Here is a 23,755-nt window from a genome sequence, read left to right as displayed (position 1 = left end):
CACATTCTCCAGCATATATGCGCGCGCATCCCGAGAAACGATAGGAAAAACCCTGAAATCTGACCAATATTCAGTACAGACCAACATTTTTGAAAGAAAAAAAAACAAATTTATAACGACTTTCTTTTATCCGACTGACACGAGTTTCGCTACTGCATTCCTACTCGGACTTCGCGCTTGGATGGATATTCATGAAAGAGCATATGGCCGTGTGTTCAATATCTGCAAATAATTGAACTACAAATCATGAAGTCACCGTAAACACGCACTGAGATCCCTGCTTAAAGTCGCCAAAACCCTTTCGGGTTATGAGCCATACACACGTATCGATCTTTCGAGAGAATAACGAGCATCAGAAATAAATTCAGCACGCTATACTCTTGTGGGTATACCAGGAGCTGCATGGGCTGTGTAGAGTGTATGGGAATGTGAATAGAGTTCACCGTCAAAGAAGCTGCAGCACTGCAGTGCCTGGTTGGTCGGTGCCACGTGCCACCCGCCCATCTCGGCCCGCAATCCCGTAACGTCCTCGTGGCGCGTGTTGTTTTGGCTCCCCCTCATTCTCTCCACGTTGAAGTTTGGCCAATTTGACAGATAACATGCGGATTCTCTTCGATACGACATCGGTCTCTGGAGGCTCGGACGAATTCTTTGAAGGCTTTCGGACCTCGACAGTCTTCCTCAGTCCAATCCTAATTTGAGATGAGGCGGTAGTTATTGGAATACAAAATTTGCTGTTTTAATTTTATCCTGGGTCGACAGGTGACTAACGGTTTTTTTCAGGTTCTGCCGCACGAGTAAAAGTTAAATAACCCTTCGCGGGAGAAAAGAGATTATTTATTCCAGCGCGGTACGGATTGGTGGCAAATCACTAATCGCAACTCGATCTCATTCAGTGTTAATTGACAAGTACCGCTAGGCAAAATCTCAAATAGCTCTTGACAGGTTCCATTACAATGGCTATGCTTCCCAAGCTGAAGTAAACTCTGGCCCTAGAAGTTCACTAGTGGGGTTCTGCACCGGTTATCCTTATACCGCACCCATTTGACATCGAGGATCAGAGGGTTCAGTCGTTGAGGAACCCAGAGGAACGAGTAATCAAAGTTTCTCGTTGAACCTCAGGCTACTACTAGGTTCTCTGGAGTACACGGAGATTGTTTCACAACACCGTGATTGACAAGCTTTGCGTGCTACAAGTTACTCGCCTGAATGATATCATGATACCTCCTTCAGCAAACTCAAATGGCGGGAAGGGGATGATTTGAGTAACGGAGATTGTAGGGAGATAGATGGGAAGCGAATTGTCGCCACGTTCCTGGTATACTTACCTGACATTGGAATTCCGACCTTTGTTTAGTAAGTAACGGACATATACGCATTCGGAATTAAGTCTGAAAAGGATAAATGACTCTATTGACACTAGAATCTGCATGTTCGAGATGGCACGTTACCCAAGGTGCGGTTTAGCGTGGTACTGGTAGCGTTTGAAATGACAATCAGTTTTACTATGTGTGGCGGAATGGGAACCTGAAGCCGGGAGGCCTTTGAGAGAATTACCTATCCACGAAATCCTGGGGTCCAAAAACATCTAGAACAAGATGTCCTGGTGGGTCCGCCGCTTTGTGTTTGGATCTCGTTGAAATACGGGAAGCTAACTCACTGACGCAAGTGGTCAAAAAAGATGGATAATCTCCAATACCGAATTTTAATCCTTCCAGAGAACCGGATGGCGTGGCACCTGGATACCGATTTTTTTTGAAGAAAATTCGTTTTAAAGGGGATAAACCTGACGCATTGTGCGGCAAGTATGTTTAGTACGCAAAGATTCGTACGGTGCACTGAGCGGGATCTGTTTGACGATGGCACGCTGTGTTGGCGAACACGGCGAACACAAACTTTACCAATGGGTCACTCCCATCTAAATCATGATCATCTCGTCAAAGTACCCGCACCTACAACGCCGATCAAAAAGAGAACATAGCCAGACAAGTCTACGGGCTAACCACGGACTCGGAGTGCAGAAGACAAGGGGAACCAAGTTATATACATATGGAAATCCAAATATGGGGTAGAAAATCTGGGGCGGCATAAAAGGTATATCAATAGTTCTTGTATCTTCGAAGCATTTTCTAAATGTAGACTATGGGCGCTCATAGATGATATTAAAACACAATAGAAGGATAATCCAAGTGATGGTACGAGTTTGGATTTCGCGACCTGAAACGACGAACGGGATCGTCAACAGAAAGGTGTCATAGAGGCAGTAACGGTGTCGGAACGGTACCAGAACATAGGCAGAGCCCAACATGGTAAGAATCTGAGCCAATGCGAGCCTGAGAAGGAAAGAGTAGAGGATGGTCCGTGCGCGAGCGCTTCGTGGAAGTACATAAGCCTGAGCCTGAGCACAAAACTCCCCCCAAACCAGCACATCTTGACCCCAAACCACGACCTTGAGCTATTGGGGTACCGATCCGCGACTAAGCCCGACCCAAACAACCTACACCGCACCCAAGCTGACATCAAGTGCGCTGGTGCTCGCCAAGCTTCGATTAGGGTATGTCGTTACACCGCTGACGATGGTCTTCGGGGTTGACCACGACGTTTACAACGTCGCAAAAAATAGCTGGCACGTCGTTTCAACATCATGCATTCGACACCATACAACCCCCGCCGAGCATCCACGGCCAGTAGCCCACCCTTGTTACTACGGGTATCGCCAACCATGGTGAGCCGTAGCCATCAGTCACCATTGCGAACGTCGATCGGCAACGATAGCGAATGCGATACAACATATCCCGAATATTCTCTCCCTCATGCCCCCAGCGAACTGGGAGCCTCACCCAGGTCGCGCCCACCACCAAACACGCTCCCCTCATCCCCAGCCCTACTTCCATTCGTGGTGCTTCCGAGCATGCAGCAAGCGGCCCTACATGGAAGACAACCCCGCACCCGACGCTGCCGACCTCTTCCATCTCAGAACATGGATGGAAGGCGGGTGGTGATGCATCCTAAGCTCACGCGAAGGAACGATGGGACACCACCACCACCTCGATTTGATTTATCCTACTCCTTTGACGGCTTGAAACATATTGTCGATGGAGATCGATGTCCCGCGCCTGAAATGGCATATTTGGTGGAAGAAGCTACACATCCACCACTTCCATCATTAGCTTTGATACACCCGCTACTACCGTGGTGTATTACGGCGCATGCGTCGGGGATCAATCCACGAGGGGTCGCGGTAGTGGATGTTCTATGTGCGATATATGAGGTAGTGCAAAAGGAGTTGTATCTGGAGGGAAAGATATATCCACGACTGGTGTTTCTGAAAGGTCGAAGAATCTTGGTCGGTCTGAAAAAGAGCGATGTTGGAGGGGACGTTTGGGAAATGATTGTGGAATAGGATCCCTGATATTTATGTTAGCATTTGTACAGTAAGCATTGGAACAACGATACCTTTTCATCGAAGAATCCAAAGAACGAGTGGTGCGAGGGCCTGATGATGGTTCAAGTTGGGAGAGCTGACGAGGTGGGAATTCTATTTGAGAAACCACTGTTGTTCGTCATTGTGCGAAATAAAGCCGAGCTTGCGGCGCTAGGCAGATGATGAACTTGTACGAGGTAACTGTCCGGATCATCCACAAAGGCGTACACCATCACAGGCATCCAATGATAGATACGATATGTTGAACATGATTCTGGAATGGGGATACCTGTAATGTAGATTAGCTTCTGGAGAGTAACTGCAAGAAACGATACCCACTTTCACTGAACACTCCAAAATACGACAGGCTGGAAGATGCAGCGTGCCGTCTGTTAGACAGTCTCAGAGACACTTTCAGGATTGCATAATCGACGGTGGGGACAGATATGTTGACCCAACAGAAGCGCAACCCAGCCAGAACTCTTGGGCATGAAGTCCTATGCGATAAAACTAAACGGCGGCGACATAAAAGTATTCGGAGGTATCCATCGACGTTTCCACTGGCTACCAGGTAGGCGATGACCATGGCCCGGTTGATTCATTCCTGTTGTCCTCGAGAGACAACGTTTGTCCAATGCGAAAATTCAACGGGACATGTTGCGATTCACTTGCAAGTAAGACCGTCGGACTGTTGAGACTCGTATAGAGACATATAACCTGTAGCGAGTAAGTTTAATAAAGACAAATTTTTAAGATGTCTTCACGCACCTTGCACAAAATCCATCTTTCCGAGCAAAAACATGACCGTAAATATCGTCGCAAATATCAAGAGAGTTGGTCTTTCAAGCGCACGAGCTACATAGAGCTGCCTGAGTAACAAAAAATAAAGATATAATTTTTCACACCTTTTAATGGTCGTAGATTGTTGTCCGATGTGATCGACGACGAGGAAACGGGAGGAAGACCTGACAGTGAGGAAGCTGAGAGTCGCAAGTCACGATGTCACGGTTGGCTCACGAGGTCGTAGGCGTCACGGATATGGATATGTCACACATTTACAGTCATCCAACTTCGCGCAATCGGTTTCCCACAACATTCTTCCCATGCAACTGCAGGAGAAAAGCTCTCCAGACTCGAAGTCGAACTATTTGCGGTCCTCATTTTTACTCGAAATAATTCCAGAGAAGATGGAGGGACCAGGAATCGACCCGGGGGGACGGAACTTGGTTGGGGGTCATTTCTCAACGGTGTGGCTGGTGTGGGGGTAGAACAAGGTTCGTCTTACCTACTAATGCTCAAAGCCTATTCTTACAAAACTGATTGCGCTAATTTGAATCTTGAAGCGCTGAAGACGATGAAGCGTGCTTCGCGGTATACGGAATATGCGGTGAACGAACTCAAGTTTTTGGAACGGCCGTTAAATAATCTTATTCGATCGCCCGAAAACTCGAGCCTATGGCGGAATACCTTTTTTTTTCTGTAGGTCCCATAGGCACCCATGTCTGCATGACACTTGAACTCGTGGGCGAAATCTTGTCAGAATTGATCTAGCAGCACCCAACCCGAGGAGTTCCCTTGCTAATGGTCAAGCAGGTCGAAACAAGTATTATTACGGTTATATTACATCCACTGCCATTCACAGGTACTCCCTCAGTAATTGTCGTAAGCACCTCCCGCTCAATTGATCTGTTCAACTCAGGTCCAGAGCCCAAAATACTCTTGTCCCCATCCGCGGTGTTGAGAAAGGCATATTGTTCACGAACTTCCATCACCTCCGATACGCTGGAACAAGGTGAAAAACAGATGCTTCGTTGTGTTGACCCATTAGTTTGGTTGTGGGTGAACAACTAGCCTTAACTTCAAGAGGGTGATCCTTGGCACCGGATCTGTCCAGAAACATGATTGTGACCCGAAAAAGCAAGTATACAAGAACCTTATTGGAGCTCTGGATGGAGACAATTATCATGAAAATTGTAGTTTTGGAGAACGGTAAAGGCATACCCCTTCGTTTAACGTCAGACTATCTAAAGATTTTTTGTCAACGGTAGCCGCATGGATCAATCATCACTTCACGGATGACAATCAGAAGAGGCAGTACATATCGATGTCCGGACGTCACCTTCGCCGCAAAACTGCCTCTTATAAGACCCAGGTATCCAACCCATTACCGGTGGAGGTTATCTCTTAGCTCCTGCTTCCGGATCGAGCTATACCAAAAACGAAAAACGACGACTATCCCACGCAGGTAATAGAACTTGGGTCCGATAGCTCCTAGCATGATTCCAATGCCTGGCGAAGTACAGTTCTTCAATCTCATGCCTGAATGACTGAGAACGTGACATTCATCCACAACCTTCACCACATTCCTCCACTTTACGCACATGGTCTGCAGTCCCATATACGGATGTCTGTAGGAGAGATGATTGAAGAGTGGGGGTACAACGGATCTCACGACGATAATGGACGGGAATGATCAGGAGGTCGCCGGATCGGAAGGGAGGTGACGGTTGACCAGACTTTCCTGGAAGTTTCTTCAGCTCGATAGGTCGTGGCTGGGGTACCTAGGATCGTTTCTGGAAGTGGTTAGCAGTGCCTCCTTCCATTGGCCGACCTCGTCGTGAGATTTCATCTTCGACCAATACAGAGGGCGGTGTAGTCGGGTAGTTGAGGTATCGAATGTCGATGTCAGTTCCGGGGTCGTGATCATCGATTTATTCACCTTTTGGGATGATTTAACGACCGACCTCACAACGCGTTTAGCAGCCAGTGCCTTCCCCCGCTCAACCACAACTGGCACTCTCGTTTCCAGGGTCACAGTCAATGATTCACGCCCTCACGATGCACCCTACACGGGAGTGTATTTATCAAGCCACACCTCCATTCCGAACCGTTAACCGTGACAGAGGGGAACTTTGTATCCTTATACGAAAGAAGCTGTAAAACAAAGCTGCACGGTCTCGGTACCACTGGTTCGGTTTATAATTATCAAGTTCTACCTACTAATTCCTTATATTTCCTTTTCGTATGCTTCAGATCATTATTATCTCAAAATGAACCTTATTTGTACACGGAATGAAAAGTTGAAGCCACCGAAAGTAAGAATTATCGAATCGATGTTCGAAAATCATGACCGGGAAAACAATTCATGTTTCCTTTTCAGTTCTACCCCGTCCTTTACACTCCCTAGTCTATTCGCACTAAGCTGCCAACATCCCTTCACAAGAAAAAATCTCCACAGAACCAAAAACAACCGGATGCAATGTTGAATACTAGTGTAGGTGCCCGTGCGACTGCAGGGACAGTGGGAAACGCGGTTCCATAGAATGGACTCAGCCCATCTTCGCGATTCCAGAAAGCGGGACCCAAAATGCTTAATTTGACGAACTTTAGAAGATAGTGATATACGGTTCCGAGAACATCAAGGGCTCCCGATTTAACCGGACCTCGTCTGCCATTGAATGCCCTTCGCAACCTTTTGCACTCCTCAAGACTCAAGTGAACAAGGTACCGGGGCAAGTTAGTGTAGAAAAAGCCGGCGCTAGTCTTTACTGGAGATGAGCGCTTGAGCTATGAGAACCAAGCTTTACATATACCACTACACAATAATCAGACGCGGAAATTCTACTGGAAACATTGTTTCGATTCTTCCCTCCGTCGACAGCTGCGCATCCTTGGGAAATTCTAGCTGGTTTCCATTGCAGATTTCGGGAGCGTACACTGGATCTTACAGAAATAGAGCGTATTCAATCTCCCCTACGTGTAGGCGTGTTCCATGTCGGCCCACAGAACTCCCATTGATCATGGACCCACAGAGCTGTCACGGCGGCAGTTACCTTTCGGTTCTCGTATACGAGCGGGTTGAGCTCCCGACTCACTTTGGTAATATTGATATTGAATAGAAGGGAACAGAATTCCAAGCTCAGCAAGGGGTACTGTCTCCTGAGTACCTCCTTAGGCTTCGGAGTGTGTCTTCGAGTCCATTTCCAGCAATTGAAACGACCTTTCATTTCGAATATCACGCAAAGGACCTATATGGTAGTACCTCAGTCCGATCTTTCCCCAACAACCCATATGCTAAAGCTATGCGTTTATGGAACAATTATCCCCACCTCTCCGCACCCGCAACGTATAAAAGGCCGCCAATATCCCACGTCCGTCCCGTAACACTCTCCCGTCTAACAATGTCATATTGGAAGACTCCTGTATCTAGCTCGACTGGCTCTTCGCTGTATCCCGACTCTGCAGCCTCAGAAGGGTGAGTGATATAGGGCAACTAGCTAACGTGCCATAACGTTTGAACGAAAACCTAGGCTCGTTCCTTACCCATCACATACACCCAAATCCAAATCTTCCCTGCTAGGCGGTCGAAAGTCTAAAGGCCGACCTCTCTATCCTGCAGGATGCTCTGACACCGCGAGCTACAGAAACGATGACCTAAGAGCGTACTCGCCACCGCCACCACCCCCACCGAAGGAAAAGGTGGTCCCTTGGATCAGCACACTCCCGACGTCCAGTAGCGATTATCTATCGGCGAGCATTCCACCGACACCCACCAGAAGCGCCTTGGACGTCTCGAATCTGTCCTCCTTCCCTTTCACACTTCAATTGACCGACCGTGGCTGTCTAGAAAACCTTCCATCTTCTTGTCCTGCTCTAGGAGAAGACATCAAAAGGCCTAGAACAGCCTCAATACATGCGACCAGCGTGCAGATACCTTCGATTCGAAGTCGAACGAATGACCCCACATTCCCGCGGCATCACGACCAGGAGTCCCGGGTGCCCGTAGAGGAAGACAAAAATTCCGCAAGGTCCTCACAGCGTAGGGTTCCGTTCAGACAAAGAATTTGCGACTGGGCCTTGGAGAGATACATGCGAGACTTTGTTGGTTATTATGTCGTGTGCGCCGGTTGCGGGCAGATAGTACACCACCAGGACTTTGAACACCACGATGGCCACTGTCCGGATAACATGTAGGAATTTTGGATGATCTTTCATGTATTCATGAACTTTATTGCAGACGCCGGTGGGAGAGTTGTCGCTTGAAAGGATGATTTTCCTTAATTTGAACTTGCCAAGTCGACTTGATGGTATACTTTACATATATTGAGACCCAGGTTTCGAATAGTCGGCGTGGCATTTTAACGGGTATATTGCACGCACCTAGGTTTTCATATTAGAGAGAAGTTGGCGATCGAGTCAGTGGGTCCAATCACCCGGAGCGAACTGAGGTGGTGATACACAAGCGAGTCGTGTATAACAACATTAAAGTTTATCGGACCCTGAGAGTCATATACTGTATGTAAATGTCCGAGTCGGAAATGAGCACTTTGTACATGTGTGATCATTAAGAAACGACTCTTAGTGAGTAAATTCACAGAAAAAAAAGTAATAAAACCAAAACCCGTGTCGTACTCTGTGCACTTTGAAGGTAATAGATTCAATGTTTTCATACCTAGTATGAGAATAGCTACATATTCTTTCAACAATAAAGAGGAAAGAATACTACAGCGGGGCGAATAACCAAAGTGAATAGGCTTAGTTCGCTAAGTGAACCGTCCGTCAGGCCTCAGGCAGTGCGAGCTTGAGGTAGTAACGTCCGTTAGACACCCCGAGTCGGGACAGGTCAGTGAAATGTACCCGCGGGTCACTGATACGAGGAGAAGTAGCAGAGGACCGCGACGAGCCTCTTGCGAGAAGGACCGCTTTCGTTCGTTTAGTTGAGACTTGACACATATAGTTGGATAGTAGATCTGCTTAACCACAGAAGTTCGGAGGCAAGGCCAAAAGTCCAAAAATCTTAACTTCAAGTATAAAAGAGATTCGTGAAAACACTTGTCGGACACTCTAAATTTCTAGATAAGCTGTAGGTTAATCATTCCGCATTTGTACAACCCTGGTAATCAAGAAAAGGACATCGCTAACCCAGGTACGACCTATAGGAGAACTGGAGGAGAATGACAACCCCTGAACTTCAGCTGTTGCGGGAGACTGGAGAGCCATGACTTCGCGGGAGTGACTAGGGCAGAATCGGCGACCCTCCAGGAAACCGATTTCCGAACTGTCGAGGTAGCGTTGAGCGGGTCGGTTCAAAGATGCTAGATTGGGCAAGACGAATGGCTTTTTAGCGGAGGAAATTTTGAATGAACGACTGAATGAACTTGGTCTTATGGCGCTTTGGCGCCGGTGATTCAGAAGCGGCGGTTTCTCACGCTTAATTTGTCATACATCTGGAAACCACGTGCTAATAATTTTCCATTTTTGACTTCCTTCTCTCACTCGTACAACATGACCTCTGGTGCTCGTAGTCTTCCAAGGCGCGATTCCATCGATTGTACTGTAAACTTGCTATCCTACCAGCAAGCTTATCAACTGCGGCCGCTGTGTATCGGTGATTTTGGTCATTCTACTCCCGGTACGCGAATGTCGTGTATCCTTTCTGACCCTCGGATCCCAGCTGAAATTAAAGGTTCGAACGCCGCAATCAGGTCATCACCCTGAAAAACCGCGATTTCAGTATGTATTACTCATCGTCTTTAGCAGGCCTGCTCCGCGATCCTGCCCACATGCTGCGTAGTACACCTATCTCTGGGAACCTCGAGCCTAAGGGACCTGAAACCTGTCAATTTTGAACATTCAAGGGTTCCAACTAAACGAAAATTGTGTCGAGGAAGAATATGCCTATTGCGTCGCATCAGGGGGGAAAGCCAATCTCAAGAACTGTCAACTTCGAACCTCAACGGCCTGAGATCGATCTAGCGATTTGATATTTGGGCGTTCCTATATTATACGAGGCCGGAGGCATAAAAGGCGGGGTCATTCACTTATACCATTCATCACTCATTCTCAGGTTCACCCTTCAGTGACATTCTCGTCTCTTGATTACCCCTCAGCCTTCATTTGACATGACACTCCGAACTTTACTAGGCTCCATCCTCGTTCTTGCTCAAGTTGTCGCCGTCGTCTCGTTCCCAGTGGTAAGCTGTGTTGCTCATACCTAATACCTATCTTGTGCGTTGTCGCTCATGAAACGACTCAGGCGCCAAATGCAGTCGAAGATCGACAAAATACCGACCTTAAAGGCGACGATGGCTACGTACAGACTTCAATCACCAGCATGCCATCGGTGAGCCAATTCAATAGATACCTTAATTTTTTCTTTGCCTTATGACATCATTAGGACGCGAGCGATATTCGTTCTACTTCGAGGAACCAACACCTCGACGATCGCTACCTCCTAGGATCGTTGGGGAGACGCGAGCCGTTCATCGAGAACAAAGCGCGTTCCACCGCACAGTTCTGGAAACGTATCGTTAGCCAGACCCTCACAGGTGCAGATGACTCGGAAAGTCTCAACACGCCTGCGGACACGGCTTTATATCCTGGCCCTCCATCTTGGAAGCGTACCCTGGCACCTGATACGGATACTGTCCATACTGGACCACCAACCTGGAAACGTGATGCTCTAAACGAACGCAAAAAGCCCGGTCCACCGACTTGGAAACGGGCGAAAGACGGTCAACAGATGGGTCCTCCTACTTGGAAGCGAGGATTGACGGAGAAGCAGGTTGAAGACCTAGCAGTTGACTCTGCGGAACACGTTTCAGTCTTGAACCATCGTATGGTTCCAGGGCCGCCAGTTTGGAAGGCTTAGAACCTCATCCATCTCCGTGTTTTTCCCTTTTGTCCCATTTCTCAAGTTCATCCTTTTCAGTGAAGACTTTTTTAATCACTCTTGGTACGTTTCATTTACGAGTACTTTTCTTCTCGTTCAGATGATCCCCTGTTTTGAACTCTCAATGTGTCTCTCCGTGTTTTTCCCTTTTTTCCCTTTCTTTTTCACTTCTCAAGTTCATCCTTCTCAGTAAAGACCTTTTTAATCACACTTAGTACGTTACATTTGCGACCACTTTTCTTCTCGTTCAGATGATCCCCTGTTTTGAACCCTCACTGTGTCCGTGACACTACTTTTTTATCTCATTAGTTGTACGAGCCGTATTCTAATCGACCCCCATGTGTAGTAGCGGCTTGTTCCTGTGCCAAATAAAACTTGAAGCTACTGATATACGTTCTATATCTGATTGAGGCGCTCCCATACTTAACACGAAATTGAAGTCTGTTGGCTTTGAACGATGTGCTTAAAAGGGACTGGATGGCCTCATTAGAGCGCGCTTTCAAGAGATTATTCTCCATAAACAAACGGTATTCAGGGTTTACTGAACCTAGACCCTCGATAAAGTATGAGTTCTCCAGCCGCAAGAATGTGAGCTTAACACGATTATCCGCTATCACACAAACTCTGCGTATACGAGACAGAGGTTCAGGACCCTTGAGCCTCAGACGGTCGACAGATCTTTCAGATCTTCCGAAAGATGCGCAAAAAGAAGAAACGCACCCCTTGTTAATCTTGAGGGAAAACGCATCACGGCGACACGCCGCCATTGGCGTCTGTCCCACTGACTGACTCGTACTCGATAAAGAACCACATCTTCACTTCGCCGCGGAGTCAAAACCGCAGAAGGAACGGGAGTTAACGTCTACAGAGGTGCCACACAGAAATTACAACAACCTGAATAAAACGCGGGAGGCGCCGATTCTTGACCAGCTTCGCAGAAGATTCGCTCGAACCGGATGTTCAATGTTCAGTTCTCGTAGTCCGTGAGCCGACTGCTCACTATCGCATCTATGAATATCGGCCCACACCAAACCAACCATGAAGCTACCCAAACGAAGTCGACGAACTTTTCCCAACTTTTACTACCGCCTCGAAATTGTGATTGGTATATATAGATGACCACGGACTCGATGGTGATGCCAACAGGCTGCAAAAGGAAGAAGGTGAGACTCGAGCCAAATCCTAGTGTCCGATCCTCAGGCTGTCTGGTCATGGTATCGCTGATTTCGTGCAAAAGGCCGGTGATGAAGAACGCTGTGTAGCATTGAATCAAAGAGTATGGAATCGAGCCCTGTTGGAAACGTAAGACGCCACCGGCGAGAGATCGTCCATAAGGCGAAACAACCTAAGTATGAAATTGAACAATAATCGTCAGTTACTTAAAGAAGAGCTTACGGAGCGGAGTAATTGATGCCAAGTTTTTCTGGGGAGTTAAAATCCGGGTTAAGCCAAGCAGAAACCTCAGGAGAAAAATGAGAGAAAATATACTTACCCCCAGAACCCACGAAGAGTCGACGAATGAACGGGACTACCAAAGAACGGAGGACATTCTTGGGGGGTAGCCATGCGGAACGCAACAACCGTTGCAGTCACAACGCAATAGAGCATTGACAATAATGAAACCGCACACACGCCAAACGCTATGACATTCAAGGAGCGTCTTGTGAGCCCATACATCGGATCCCCTGCAGAAGGGCCACCATATTTGAAGCAGCTTTGTTGTTGGATATAGGTAGAGCCAATCAGCGATAGTGCGCTCAGGTACACCAAAGCGTGAAATAGCTGTCGTACAACGAACTGAGTTCGCGTTGTGGAAGGATGTGGCGACGGTCGAAGAGCGTGTGTTGGCTCGTGGGACCATCCAATTCCTCGAGGAGAACTCATGAGCCGGATTCCTTCCTGTAAGCGTGTCGTAAACGGCGCGTCAGGGCCAACCCGAGGAACATTGAACTTGTGGGGTACTTCCTCGAGAAAGAGCCAGGTGAACGCGTTCAGAAGATAGGAAATGAACCAGGAGGCCAGAGCGTAGTTCATGCCTGGATTTCCGGTTGTTTTGTATAAAAAAGTCTGCCAAACTATGTACAGCATTGACAGGAAGGACAAATAACGCAGAAAAGAGGAAGAACTTGTTAGCCGTTTTTGAGTTGGTGTGGCGATGGATAGATGAACTGCAGCAAAGATAATCGGATATAATGTTGGGAGTGAGGAAAGAGCAGCTCCATGGTGCTGAGCCATTGGCGAACGAGATGGAGGTGGAAGCGAAACAGAAAAATTTTTCACAATGTAATTACGACATGATAGTAGTGACGGCAGTTGGGCAGGAGGCTAAGTGGCTGCCACGTTTGTTTTCATCGTGCAAGGGTACTTGGGTTCGGGGACTGGATTCGGAATGTAGGCGCACATGGTTCTATCCCTGTGGAGGGCGAGAAGGTCGGAATGAGAGTTAAAGTAAGTTACGGTTCTTTCCAAGGACTCACAGCACGTGTAGCGTAACAACACATGACCTTGCGTGACTTGTCACGCCACGATCCTGGCCAATTCCCATCATGTTTGACTTGATATTGACTGCCGTTTTCCGTGTATCAAGGTCAATATTGTCTTCAAGAGGAAAGGATCACAGAGAATCAAAACTGAAACCGTTGCTCTGCTCAATCAATCATCAAAGCTCTTGGGGCATTTGAGTTGTATTGGATTGGTATTGGAGTTGTTTGGCTGGAGGTTGGCTCCAGTTTGGTCCGGTCCTGAAGTCAAGATCAACAATTACAATTAACGCCATGGTACGTGGAGATGATCAGTTTTCTTGGGTTTCACTATGCTATCGGTGTTTTTTTTTAGAACTATAAGTATCTCAAAATCAAATGATGAGCGCTCAAGCGCTCACTAGCGACGTGCAAAGAGTCGGGACTCAGCGGAGGCAGACCTGCTCACTGGAATCGACATCTGGGAGCTTACGAATTCTTAGGTGAGTTAAAAGTGGTGGCTTCAGGTTCTCTGATGGTTGCTCACATGTTCGTATATAGATGTCTGCTCTTCGCTCTTTGTAGATTATGCAGCATTGGCATACTCGGACTACTTCAAGAACCAAAGCACTGGGAGCGTACAGGTTTGGATCAAATCATTGGGAATGGTGCTACGTGACTACGAAGTAGTATAAGCGCTTTTGCCGTCAGTTTGATGACTTTGTTGGTAATGGCCTTCGCCTCGAGTTTCCATACACCTAAACGCGTCTATTGATCGAGAGTTATCAGCCTCAGCGCCGGCCAAGAAATCACTTCGTCTTTTGGGATCCGGCGGCTCCATAACAACAATTTGAGTCTACTTTTAGCGCTATCCTAGTCTCTCATTGTTTTACGCATCTTGTTATCTCAGGTCCCTTACGATCCCATCCCAAATGCAAGCCCTTACTCTGATCATGTCCATTTAAATCCCTTTCTCTGGAGCCCTTCCGAGTGAAGTCTCAAAATGGTTGCCTTTGGCAAATCCTATTATTAAGTTACTGATAATTTACCTTGGAACACATTCCTCTACACGCTCATGTCGGTCAAAAGCCTCCGGACAACTCGCAAGATTTTCACTCCGTCCACATCTCCCAGATATCCCCGTCTGGCCCTCTTCTCATCAAGCCAACCAGCTTCTTCCTCCGCCCCAAATAATACAGTTTCTCGACCCCGCGCATACCACCCCACCCATCATAATCCTTCTCCTTCATCGCTCCGCAAATAGCCAGGAGAACATCAGCGATGGTGACACCATTTGCATCAATCAATGATGAATGGGCGGTTATAGGCCAGGCCAAACATGGATGGACTATTGTCATTGACGGCAAGCCAGGAGTTGTCGCTAGATCCCTCATGTACGGCACAAGGACGTGTCTATTCTCCCGCTGTCGTAGAAGTCGTTCGACGGCATGGGTAGTCCAAGATAGATCCCAGCTCAAAGGGGGAAATTCTTGGCTTGCACTGGCGTGTCGTGGGTTACAGTCGAGGAGAGGGTGGAGTTGAACGTCGATATTGACGTGAGATTGAGAGGGTAGGGGGATGTTACGGCCACGACGGGCTGGCGATATTAGTTCTAGCGGAGGCAGGGTGGAGTAGGTGCTTGCAATACGGTATGGATCGTTTCTCGCCATCGTATCGATAAGGGAGTGGGTTAAGACGTGTGTTGGTGCCGCTTCCTCAACTCCAGTTTTAAGGGACTTCGTACGGTATGGCCAGGCAGTAGGTTTGGAATGATATAGTAAGTACTCCGCTGTGTCGTACTGACTGGTCACAATGTTTTTCGAGATTCAGAGAGTAACGAGGAGGCGGTGTGCTCAAAAGGTAGCTTACGACAAGACTCGAATATATACTATGTACGAGAGTTTGTGCGGTAATAACTTCATTCCTTTTGGACTGAGAAGTGCCTGGATAAAACGTCCGTAGTTCGTTTCAACATGTTGCATATTTTGGGAGACCTTGGGAACCATCGCGTCCGTTTTAAAGATGTTGATAGCCTACGGCCATTAGCTGTCAAGATCTCCGAAAAATCCGTGTTTCATCCTGTAAAGTAGAACTGCCCGACATACACGGGTAGTCGATCGTCCCGTGCGATGTATATAGATGGGATTTACTATGCTTACACACCGAGAAATCCATGATACGTCGTGCACACATGTACAGTGCCAGACAGTGCCAGTGTTTTGATGAACACGTGGTACTAGCCCCCAGTAGATCCAGATATGTGTCCAAATATCACTGAATTGATGCTCTTGAAAGCCCACAAGTACCGTTGCTTTCAAATTACTTTCAGCTTTCTGGCTTTTTTCGGCTGCAGACCACGGGAACCCAGAATGAGGGCATCATCAGACGAAGAAGCCCCGATTCAATTTCAGTTTGCAAAGATTTTCGTCTTGTGAAATTGATGTCATCTCAGCGCACGGGAGGGAGTAAACGCCCTCCGCATCCCTCATCAAATGAACAGCAACCTGAGCAACAAAATCATGATACAACCACAACTTTATATCTCCTGGAACATTCCGCATTTACCAAGCGTAAGTTACTAACGTTCCGACTCATCGTGATAATATAAAGGCGGGTACAGAGGTGTCGGGTTCTTTGAACCTTAAATCTCTATGGAATACACGCGTTCGGAGATCTGTCTCCAGCAAGTCTTCAGTAACAATTGATCATAGTATTCCGCGCTGAGTCAGTGAATATGATCATTCAGATCCTACGCTGGTATATAATACCGACGTTCTCACGGACTTGGTAGTAGATGAGTTGTGGAAGAACCTATATATGAAAAGAGTCAATTATGTCGGTTGGAACGATGGCCTGTGCCTGCACAGGTATTCTCTAGTATTACCCTAGTACCGCGGTCCGCCCAACATTTCGTTCCAAGATCTTTAGTTAGAACACTGATTTCAGCTGATATTAATGGTCCAATGACTTCGTGATACCTAAGGCATCCAATGATAGAAGGCTCTAAAACTGAGCCTCTGGTGGTGTACTAGTAAATCGGGAAAGCTAAACGTGATGTAATAATTTGCGCCATATGTGACTCCGTGAGAATGTTTTCCGGGCCGATTTGACTCAAGCCTCAACGTCAACACTGACAAATTCATCTCACCAAATCATCAGGTTCGGCCCCCGCTCCCCGCTGCTCTCCTCAATGCCATGTATTGAGCGGTCCGCCTATAAAAACGAAGATCAATCAAATGGATTTTGATTTCTTTTTCCCTTCACTAATCATTGATCGCAAGTTATGGGGTTCAACGGACTCCTTCAGCTACTTTTTCTACCGCTTATCGTTGCAACCACTACAGCTCTCGCACTTCTCATTCGCGCAAGACGAAGGTCCCTGAATTTCCTTCAAGGCCCACCTACTCCTTCTACCTTACTTGGTGAGTGCTAAGTTTTTCGTTCCTTTCTCGTACCGACGGACTGGCTCTGAACCCTACAGGCTTCGAATGGGAATTACGACGTGTACGAAGTCTGCAGAGCTTTGAGGTAGCTTGGTCGAAGCAGTACGGGACCGCATACAAGTTACCTGGGTGCTACGGGGTAGGAATGAATTGCAAGCTCTCATCAAAGACATGACTGAACAAAACTGACTCTTTCGGTTTCCATCCACGTGAAAACAGGAAGACATTCTCTCCGTCTCGGATCCCCGTGCACTCCAGCATATCTTCCACAAGGGCGCGTACCGTTTCAAGAAACCTGGAGATGTTCAACACTTCAGCAACCATATCTTTGGACCTGGGATCGTTACCGCTCAAGGTAAGTAGCTACAAAACATACCATCGTCAATCGGCTTTGAACTGGAACGCTTTTTCCCCCTTTCTGTTTTCCAGCTGAGAACCATCAAAGACAACGAAAGATCTTGAACCCAGCTTTTTCAGTGGCACAAATCAGACGTTTTGCTTCAGTTTTCCTTACCTCCGCCAAATCAGTGAGTTGAGAATCAGTTCGTTATGCCATGTTGATAGATCATTTCATGTGTTCTCCGACAACTTTCCAGCTTATTATGAAATGGCAAGGGGAGCTCGAAGCAAACGGAGGGAAAGTAGCCGATGTCGATACTGTCAAGTGGCTTCCCAACATGACTCTGGACGCTCTCGGCGCAAGTAAGTTTATTTCCACGTCAGGTCAACCCTGGAATCGTTCATACTTCTTCCCCCTGTCACCCCAGGTATATTCGAATATCAATTCGGTGCATTAGATGGAAAGGAGAGTAGTGAGTTGTGCGATATCATTCGGGATTTATTGTGAGTCATCACCGTCCCCATAATTCACTTACACCCGCGTTATTAATTGACATAGCCTCGACTCTCGCAACCCCACGCCGCTGAAGATGCTCAGAGGCGCTTCCTTCCGATTCTTGCCGCGATTCATGGAACGGATTCTCGATGCGTTCCCGACCAAGGAAGACAAGAGATTCGCCCGCTGGCTTCGTAGGAGTCAGTCAGTTGCCGGGGAACTAGTCAAAATGAGGGGCGATGGAAGTGATGAAAAGGACAATGATTTGATGGGTGTTGTCTGTACGTTCTTTCCATCTTTTCTCTCTACTAAACTTGAATTCACGAAATCGACTCAGCTCGTGCACTTTACGCGAACAGTCCTGAGAAGCACTTGAGTACGGAGGAAGCATTATCTCAGATGGCGTGAGTCTTCATCCTATCTAGATTCAAAATACTTAACTGAACCCGGGAGCAGAACGATCATTTTCGCGGGACACGAAACATCTGCGTCCTCGTATGCGTTTATAGTACATCTATTCTTCATCGCCCGCTAAACTTTCAATCAGATTGAACTGGGTTCTCTATGAACTCGCCAAGCATCCCGAAGACCAACAGAAGGTGTTCCAAGAGATCAACGCCCTCCGCAACGGAACTGGAAATAACGGTGAAATTTCACCAAAGGAGCTTGACTCTTTGGTTTATCTGAATGCTGCCATTAAGGTACCCCTGCCCTTCCTCTTTCCATCTAACCAACTGTTGATTTTCATGCCCCTTTGTTTTTCGTCTCAATCTACTCAAGGAATCCCTCCGCCTCCACCCCATCGTACCCGAACTCTTCCGAGAAGCCATAATAGACGAAGTCATCCCCTTAGAATACCCCGTCATAGACGCCTCCGGGTCGGTGTTGTCAGAGATTCCAGTGGTGAAAGGACAGAGGATTTTTGCCGATATCACGACTTACAACCGGTTGAGTCTCCCCTTTCTTCGTATATTCGCAAACCGAAATATTCTAATTCTTCTGACTTTCCTTAGATTGAAACAAGTTTGGGGAGAGGATGCCGAAATATGGAATCCGGACCGTTTCGTCGACAGCAAGATGCACACGACATTGGGTGTCTTTGGGAACTTGATGACGTTCAGCGGAGGTATTCGTGGGTGTATTGGGTGGAGGTTTGCGTGAGTTTTTCCCCTACTGGTTACACTTGTTGTGATTCGCAATTGGGACCCTGTGTTGATTGACTTCTTCCTTGATTCTCTTAGTGTGCTGGAAATCCAAGTCGTCCTGGCCGCGTTGGTTGAGACTTTCGTCTTCGAGGTGCCTGAGGGTGTAGAGATGGAGCAGGTTCGAGCCGGCTTGGGGACACCTATGATCAAAGGGAATTGGCAGAAGGGGGTTACAATGCCGTTGAAGATTCGACCTAGAGATTCTATGTCAGTTTAAGAGGATTGTTGGACTGGATGAAGGTTTAGTTAAGGCTAATCATATTCTATACAATTCAGCGATTCACTTTAGATGGTGTTGCGTTCACTACACTGCACTAATAGATTCATCCGTATCGTACATGCACAGAGCCACAGACTAGCGATCATCCTCACAACCTTCGGCCTTTCACCCTCACATACGGGTGCTCGTGAAATAAAGGCACGATATAGTCTCTGAACCTCACACTATCCGGTCTGTTGCATTCGATCAACATATTGATATGCTCATCCAGATTACTTTGACTTACGTCGACTCAAAGATTTCCAGGTCCAACTTCCGAAAAACGTTAGCGAGAATAAGGTACATCTCGCACCAAGCTAAGCTATACGGGGCATCGAATTTCAATAACGAACGTCTCCGAACAGAAATTTGGTTGAAACATACTTGATCCCCAGACATGTCCGTGGACCCTTTGAGAATGCGACGAGATACTGCTCCAGCTTGCGTGAGTCATCGCCTAACCAACGTTCAGGAATAAAATCTTCGGGGTCCGGAAATAGAGATGGGTTTGAGTGTACGATGTACGAAGCACAACCGATGATGGTCTGTCACAAAAAGATTGTCAGTGAGAGTAAGCCGAGCTCGAGTAAAGTAAAAGTGAGTACGGAGAGAAGAAACGTACGCCTGGAGGTACCGTGAAGCCTACAATATTCACTTCCTTCTTTCCAACCCGACGGGGCGTAGCCAAGGTTACGCCGCAGGATAGTCGGAGACATTCTCTGATAACACCTCCCTACAATACCCGGGTCACTGACCTTTCAACTGAAAAGAAGAAAGAGGAAACTCACCAGATACGGCAGTTGCCTAAGTTGTTCGTATTTCATAACCTCCTCAGTGTCCTTCCAAGCCTCATCAAGCTCTTTCCTCAGCTTCACCAAGGTATCCGGCTTCGTCAAGAGATGGTACGTCCCCGTCACACAGGCATTCGCCGTCGTGTCCGTCGCCGCCATCTGAAAAGCAGTTCCGTCGTCTAAAAGCTTCCATCTCGGGACTCCTGCGGAAGAATCTCTAAGATAGAGATCGAATACCCCCATTTTCTCTTCCGGAGGATCGTCGTGATCGGTCGTCCGCACTCGATCAATTTTATTTGCAATATATTGCCGTTCGTCTAGCAGTGGTATACTTGCCGGGGCTATCCTCCGGGAGATCCATTCGGGAAGTCTATCGAGGTGAAAGGGAAGATACTTGACTAACCACACGGTACTGAAGAGGTCGTCCACAGCAGTCAGAAACGGGTGCTTGAAGTCTGGAGAGTCGAGCGCGTTCATTTCCTGAGCGAATACGTATGAGGAGATGATGTCGAGAGTCGCAGCTCGGTACCCGTAGTGTAAGTTCGTTGGTTTTTGGTATGATAACAATCGCTTGATGAGCTTATTCACCTGTATGAAATAGGATCATTTAGGAGGTATAGCCGTATATGGAGAAGCGATGGACGATAACCTTCGCTTGAACCAGTTCCTCGAGCCGTAGGACGGCTTTCCGGGAAAAGTATGAACCAAGTTTCAACCGCCTTCTTGTAGCCTCTTTCGGATCGACTTCGCTCATTACTGAACCTGAGACTGGTGCAGTATGAGTATACCAGCTGGGGTCTTTAGGTACTCTCGATGTCACGTATATATCGTTGTAAGCATTGGGATCGCTAAAATGAAGCTGGACAAGTCGGCTTTCGTCTGTAAGCCATCAATTCAATGTTTTCGAGAGCATTACCTCGTTTGGAGTGACTCTGACGACGGGTCCTGTAGGCAACGTTTGGTGAAGAGTCAGTGATGGAACATCCGGAGAAGACTTTGACTAGTAGCAAGGAGCTTACCGTACTTCTCGTGCAACACTTCGAGCTGATCCAGCCACCCTCCGTCACAGAACACCTCATAATATCCCCTGTAGTACTTGGTGATGGCGGCGAGCCATGGTCCAGGGAATCTTCGGAGAGGATGAAAAACCAATCGATAGAAGACCGATGCTACGACCTGGGCTAAAAACAAAGAGATTGTAGCTATTTTCAAAGATTGAGATGGCATGATGGGCATGGGGGGAAACCAGAGCTCGGTTCACAGCGCATGATCACAAGTCTAGATCGATAGATAACTGATATAGTCTTTTCCATGCTTCCATTCATCAATCCGGATTGCCAGTTGACAGGAATCCCCCTGCCGGGGCGGGCCGGGAAATAGCAAGCTCCGGTCTATCGGTTCTAACACAGGCTGTCTAAACTCTTGAATGTTCCTTGTTGGACAAGCTGGGTGGAAGGATGAGGTACCTGCCACCGGGTGATATATGATATCCGGTTATGCCACACCTGCACCCCTTCTCTCCAACCTTGACACATCATTGACACCAAATCAGTGGCTCCTGCATGGGTAGATAACTGGGTTCGGTAATACTAAATCCAAGGAATGGCGGGGGAAAAGGCATACCGTAGGAAGGAGGCTTAATGATCTTCGCGCCGCACGAAGGCTAGAAAAGGGCTTTTTACCATTTATCATCATTGATACCTATAGCGTATCGCTCGGTACATGGTGATATCGATAGACTGAATAACTGGAGGGACCGACGACCTTGGACCGTTCATCCGCACATGGAGGTAGTGATGGAAGAGAGGCAGAATATAATCCCTGAAGCTCAAATTTCCTGGTCTGATAGCTTGCCGAAAACATCAGCAAGAATAAGGCGCTCTAGCACCAGACTGAACTACGGACGGGGAACATCATCGTGTCATAAAACAGGAAAAAAGAGATCAAAGATAGCATACTTGAATCCGAAACAGGTTCGTGGACCTTTTGGGAAAGCCACGAGGTGTCCTAACCAGCATTCTGGAATAAATTTGTGCAGTTTGGGAATAGAACTAGGTTTGAGAATGACCATTAGCAAGCTCAGCAAGTTACGTTCAGACGGAACTTAGACCTGGGGGTACGGTACAACCTGCCACCGTCACTTCTTTCTCTCAGACTAGGCGGGGCGTAGGGGATATATTGCAGATAGTCACAGAGATTCTTTGTTAATAGCGCCCTATGGGTCATCAAGTTTCGATGAGTATTCGCTGTGTCAACTAAACAACAGAAGGGACTTACGACATACGGTATGTCGTCCAGTTATTCGGAATCCATATCCACTTCAGCATCGCGACACCCCGCCCATTCCTCAATATGATCAGAACCTCCGTGTTCATCTGTCGCGTCATACGCAGTGACCTGGAAAGTGGCACCTTCGCCAATGAGCTTCCATTTCGGGAGACCCAAGTGTGATTACTCTGAGGAACATACTGAATACTGCCTTCCTCTCCTCCTCTGGGTCATGCTCGTTGACGTTCATCACCAGCTTATCAAAATTTCTTCGAAATATTGTTCTCCTAGCGTCACCAGAGCTATCATCTGAGAAATTCATTCGGTGAGTCAGTCGAGGCGGAAAGGGAGATATTTGGGGATCCACGCGGTGTGGAAGGTCTCGTCCATGGCAGTGAGTAATTGGTGCTTGAAGTCGGGATGTCGGCATTCGTTCTTGGACGAATGCGTATGAAGAGATGACCTCAAAGGTCGCAGCTCGGCAGGCATAGTGTGTATTCGGCGACGTTTGGTATGATAGTAGTGTCTTGACGAGTTTGTTCACGTGTTGTAAGGCCATTAGGATGTCTCCGCGTGTGGGAGAGGGAAAAACGATTACTCTGACTAGCTGATCTAGTCCGGACCCTCCGTCACAGAATAATCAATCCCTTGTAGTGAATGGTGATGGTGATGAGCTGTGAAACCGGGATGGAAGAGCAGACGGTAGGGTACGAGATCATCACAGCTGTTTTTGAGGATCGAGATAACATTGTCATTTTTTGCCTTGTTTTTCGGTTGGAAGTTGCGGGAGTGGCATACATGGGTGGTGTCTGTAGCTGATCATTGGAGTCTGAGTGCCTGAAAACACGATTGCCAAGTCCATCTGCTCCATTCCTCTCACAGCAGCCGAAGTAACTCTGGAGTACAATCAAAGGGATGAGCGGGGGAATTGTTATGAACGTTGTTGAATGTTGCATACCGGCGTGAAGGGGGTGGCATTTGATTGGCTCCGAATACTATGCGTATGGTGTCAGAGATTCCGTAGGTATAATGGTTGACTTGGCGCAAATCTGTTTGATCATAAGGTGAACTCGAACTCAAACGAAGTGTGTAGTTCTCACCAATAGAAAACGACCTGTGACCTGTGCTGAGTTGCCTGACTACCGCATCGCCGATGCCAACACAATCCTCCGAGCTTGATGCCTTGTGGAACAATGAACTTGATTTTTCTTCGCGATCCTTTGCAAGGACTCGGAATTCAGTTTACCTCGAAGTTAAAGCGGGCGGCCAAATCCGAACTTACTTGAATAGTGTTGTTATAGTGGCCGTTCATCGAATTCGTAGGCGCAGTGTATATTGAGTGATTTTTCGAACATGGTCATCTGACTGCACAGCTTTTCGGGAGCGTGGTGCGTGACTC

General features: G+C 47.4%; 8 protein-coding genes across 8 annotated transcripts; 4 read left to right on the top strand and 4 right to left on the bottom strand.

Moving 5' to 3' along the window:
• Positions 1–2,722: 2,722 nt before the first annotated feature.
• Positions 2,723–3,403, top strand: E1B28_005389 (uncharacterized protein; the record flags this gene model as incomplete). Its single annotated transcript, XM_043149947.1, has 1 exon — positions 2,723–3,403. One exon carries the CDS (start codon positions 2,723–2,725, stop codon positions 3,401–3,403), a length of 681 nt encoding a protein of 226 aa, XP_043011031.1.
• A 4,202-nt stretch (positions 3,404–7,605) lies between these two features.
• E1B28_005388 (uncharacterized protein) lies at positions 7,606–8,398 on the top strand (the record flags this gene model as incomplete). Its single annotated transcript, XM_043149946.1, has 2 exons — positions 7,606–7,679; positions 7,735–8,398. The coding sequence occupies 2 exons, from the start codon at positions 7,606–7,608 to the stop codon at positions 8,396–8,398; spliced, it is 738 nt and encodes a 245-aa protein (XP_043011030.1).
• A 1,292-nt stretch (positions 8,399–9,690) lies between these two features.
• On the top strand, positions 9,691–11,477 carry E1B28_005387 (uncharacterized protein). The gene is made up of 5 exons (XM_043149945.1): positions 9,691–9,836; positions 9,910–10,231; positions 10,285–10,398; positions 10,461–10,547; positions 10,602–11,477. The coding sequence occupies exons 3-5, from the start codon at positions 10,327–10,329 to the stop codon at positions 11,073–11,075; spliced, it is 633 nt and encodes a 210-aa protein (XP_043011029.1). The 5' UTR covers positions 9,691–9,836; positions 9,910–10,231; positions 10,285–10,326; the 3' UTR covers positions 11,076–11,477.
• Positions 11,478–12,063: 586 nt separating this feature from the next.
• On the bottom strand, positions 12,064–13,130 carry E1B28_005386 (uncharacterized protein; the record flags this gene model as incomplete). Its single annotated transcript, XM_043149944.1, has 3 exons — positions 12,064–12,441; positions 12,492–12,519; positions 12,589–13,130. The coding sequence occupies 3 exons, from the start codon at positions 13,128–13,130 to the stop codon at positions 12,064–12,066; spliced, it is 948 nt and encodes a 315-aa protein (XP_043011028.1).
• Positions 13,131–14,667: 1,537 nt separating this feature from the next.
• E1B28_005385 (uncharacterized protein) lies at positions 14,668–15,225 on the bottom strand (the record flags this gene model as incomplete). Its single annotated transcript, XM_043149943.1, has 1 exon — positions 14,668–15,225. One exon carries the CDS (start codon positions 15,223–15,225, stop codon positions 14,668–14,670), a length of 558 nt encoding a protein of 185 aa, XP_043011027.1.
• Positions 15,226–16,807: 1,582 nt separating this feature from the next.
• On the top strand, positions 16,808–19,230 carry E1B28_005384 (uncharacterized protein). Its single transcript, XM_043149942.1, has 12 exons — positions 16,808–16,977; positions 17,037–17,137; positions 17,218–17,353; positions 17,428–17,525; positions 17,595–17,700; positions 17,766–17,841; positions 17,897–18,114; positions 18,171–18,237; positions 18,290–18,328; positions 18,381–18,534; positions 18,614–18,780; positions 18,847–19,230. The coding sequence occupies exons 1-12, from the start codon at positions 16,839–16,841 to the stop codon at positions 18,992–18,994; spliced, it is 1,449 nt and encodes a 482-aa protein (XP_043011026.1). The 5' UTR covers positions 16,808–16,838; the 3' UTR covers positions 18,995–19,230.
• A 102-nt stretch (positions 19,231–19,332) lies between these two features.
• E1B28_005383 (uncharacterized protein) lies at positions 19,333–21,328 on the bottom strand. The gene is made up of 8 exons (XM_043149941.1): positions 21,108–21,328; positions 21,005–21,033; positions 20,738–20,947; positions 20,086–20,676; positions 19,920–20,030; positions 19,682–19,842; positions 19,545–19,619; positions 19,333–19,491 (listed from the first exon to the last, which is right to left on the bottom strand). The coding sequence occupies exons 1-8, from the start codon at positions 21,322–21,324 to the stop codon at positions 19,407–19,409; spliced, it is 1,479 nt and encodes a 492-aa protein (XP_043011025.1). The 5' UTR covers positions 21,325–21,328; the 3' UTR covers positions 19,333–19,406.
• A 1,779-nt stretch (positions 21,329–23,107) lies between these two features.
• Positions 23,108–23,668, bottom strand: E1B28_005382 (uncharacterized protein; the record flags this gene model as incomplete). The annotated part of the gene is made up of 4 exons (XM_043149940.1): positions 23,108–23,252; positions 23,315–23,405; positions 23,457–23,574; positions 23,639–23,668. The coding sequence occupies 4 exons, from the start codon at positions 23,666–23,668 to the stop codon at positions 23,108–23,110; spliced, it is 384 nt and encodes a 127-aa protein (XP_043011024.1).
• Between the last annotated feature and the right edge of the window lie 87 nt (positions 23,669–23,755).

This window comes from Marasmius oreades, chromosome 3 (genome assembly GCF_018924745.1).
Source record: "Marasmius oreades isolate 03SP1 chromosome 3, whole genome shotgun sequence".
Lineage (NCBI taxonomy): Eukaryota > Fungi > Basidiomycota > Agaricomycetes > Agaricales > Marasmiaceae > Marasmius > Marasmius oreades.
This window is presented reverse-complemented; position numbering and strand designations above follow the sequence as displayed.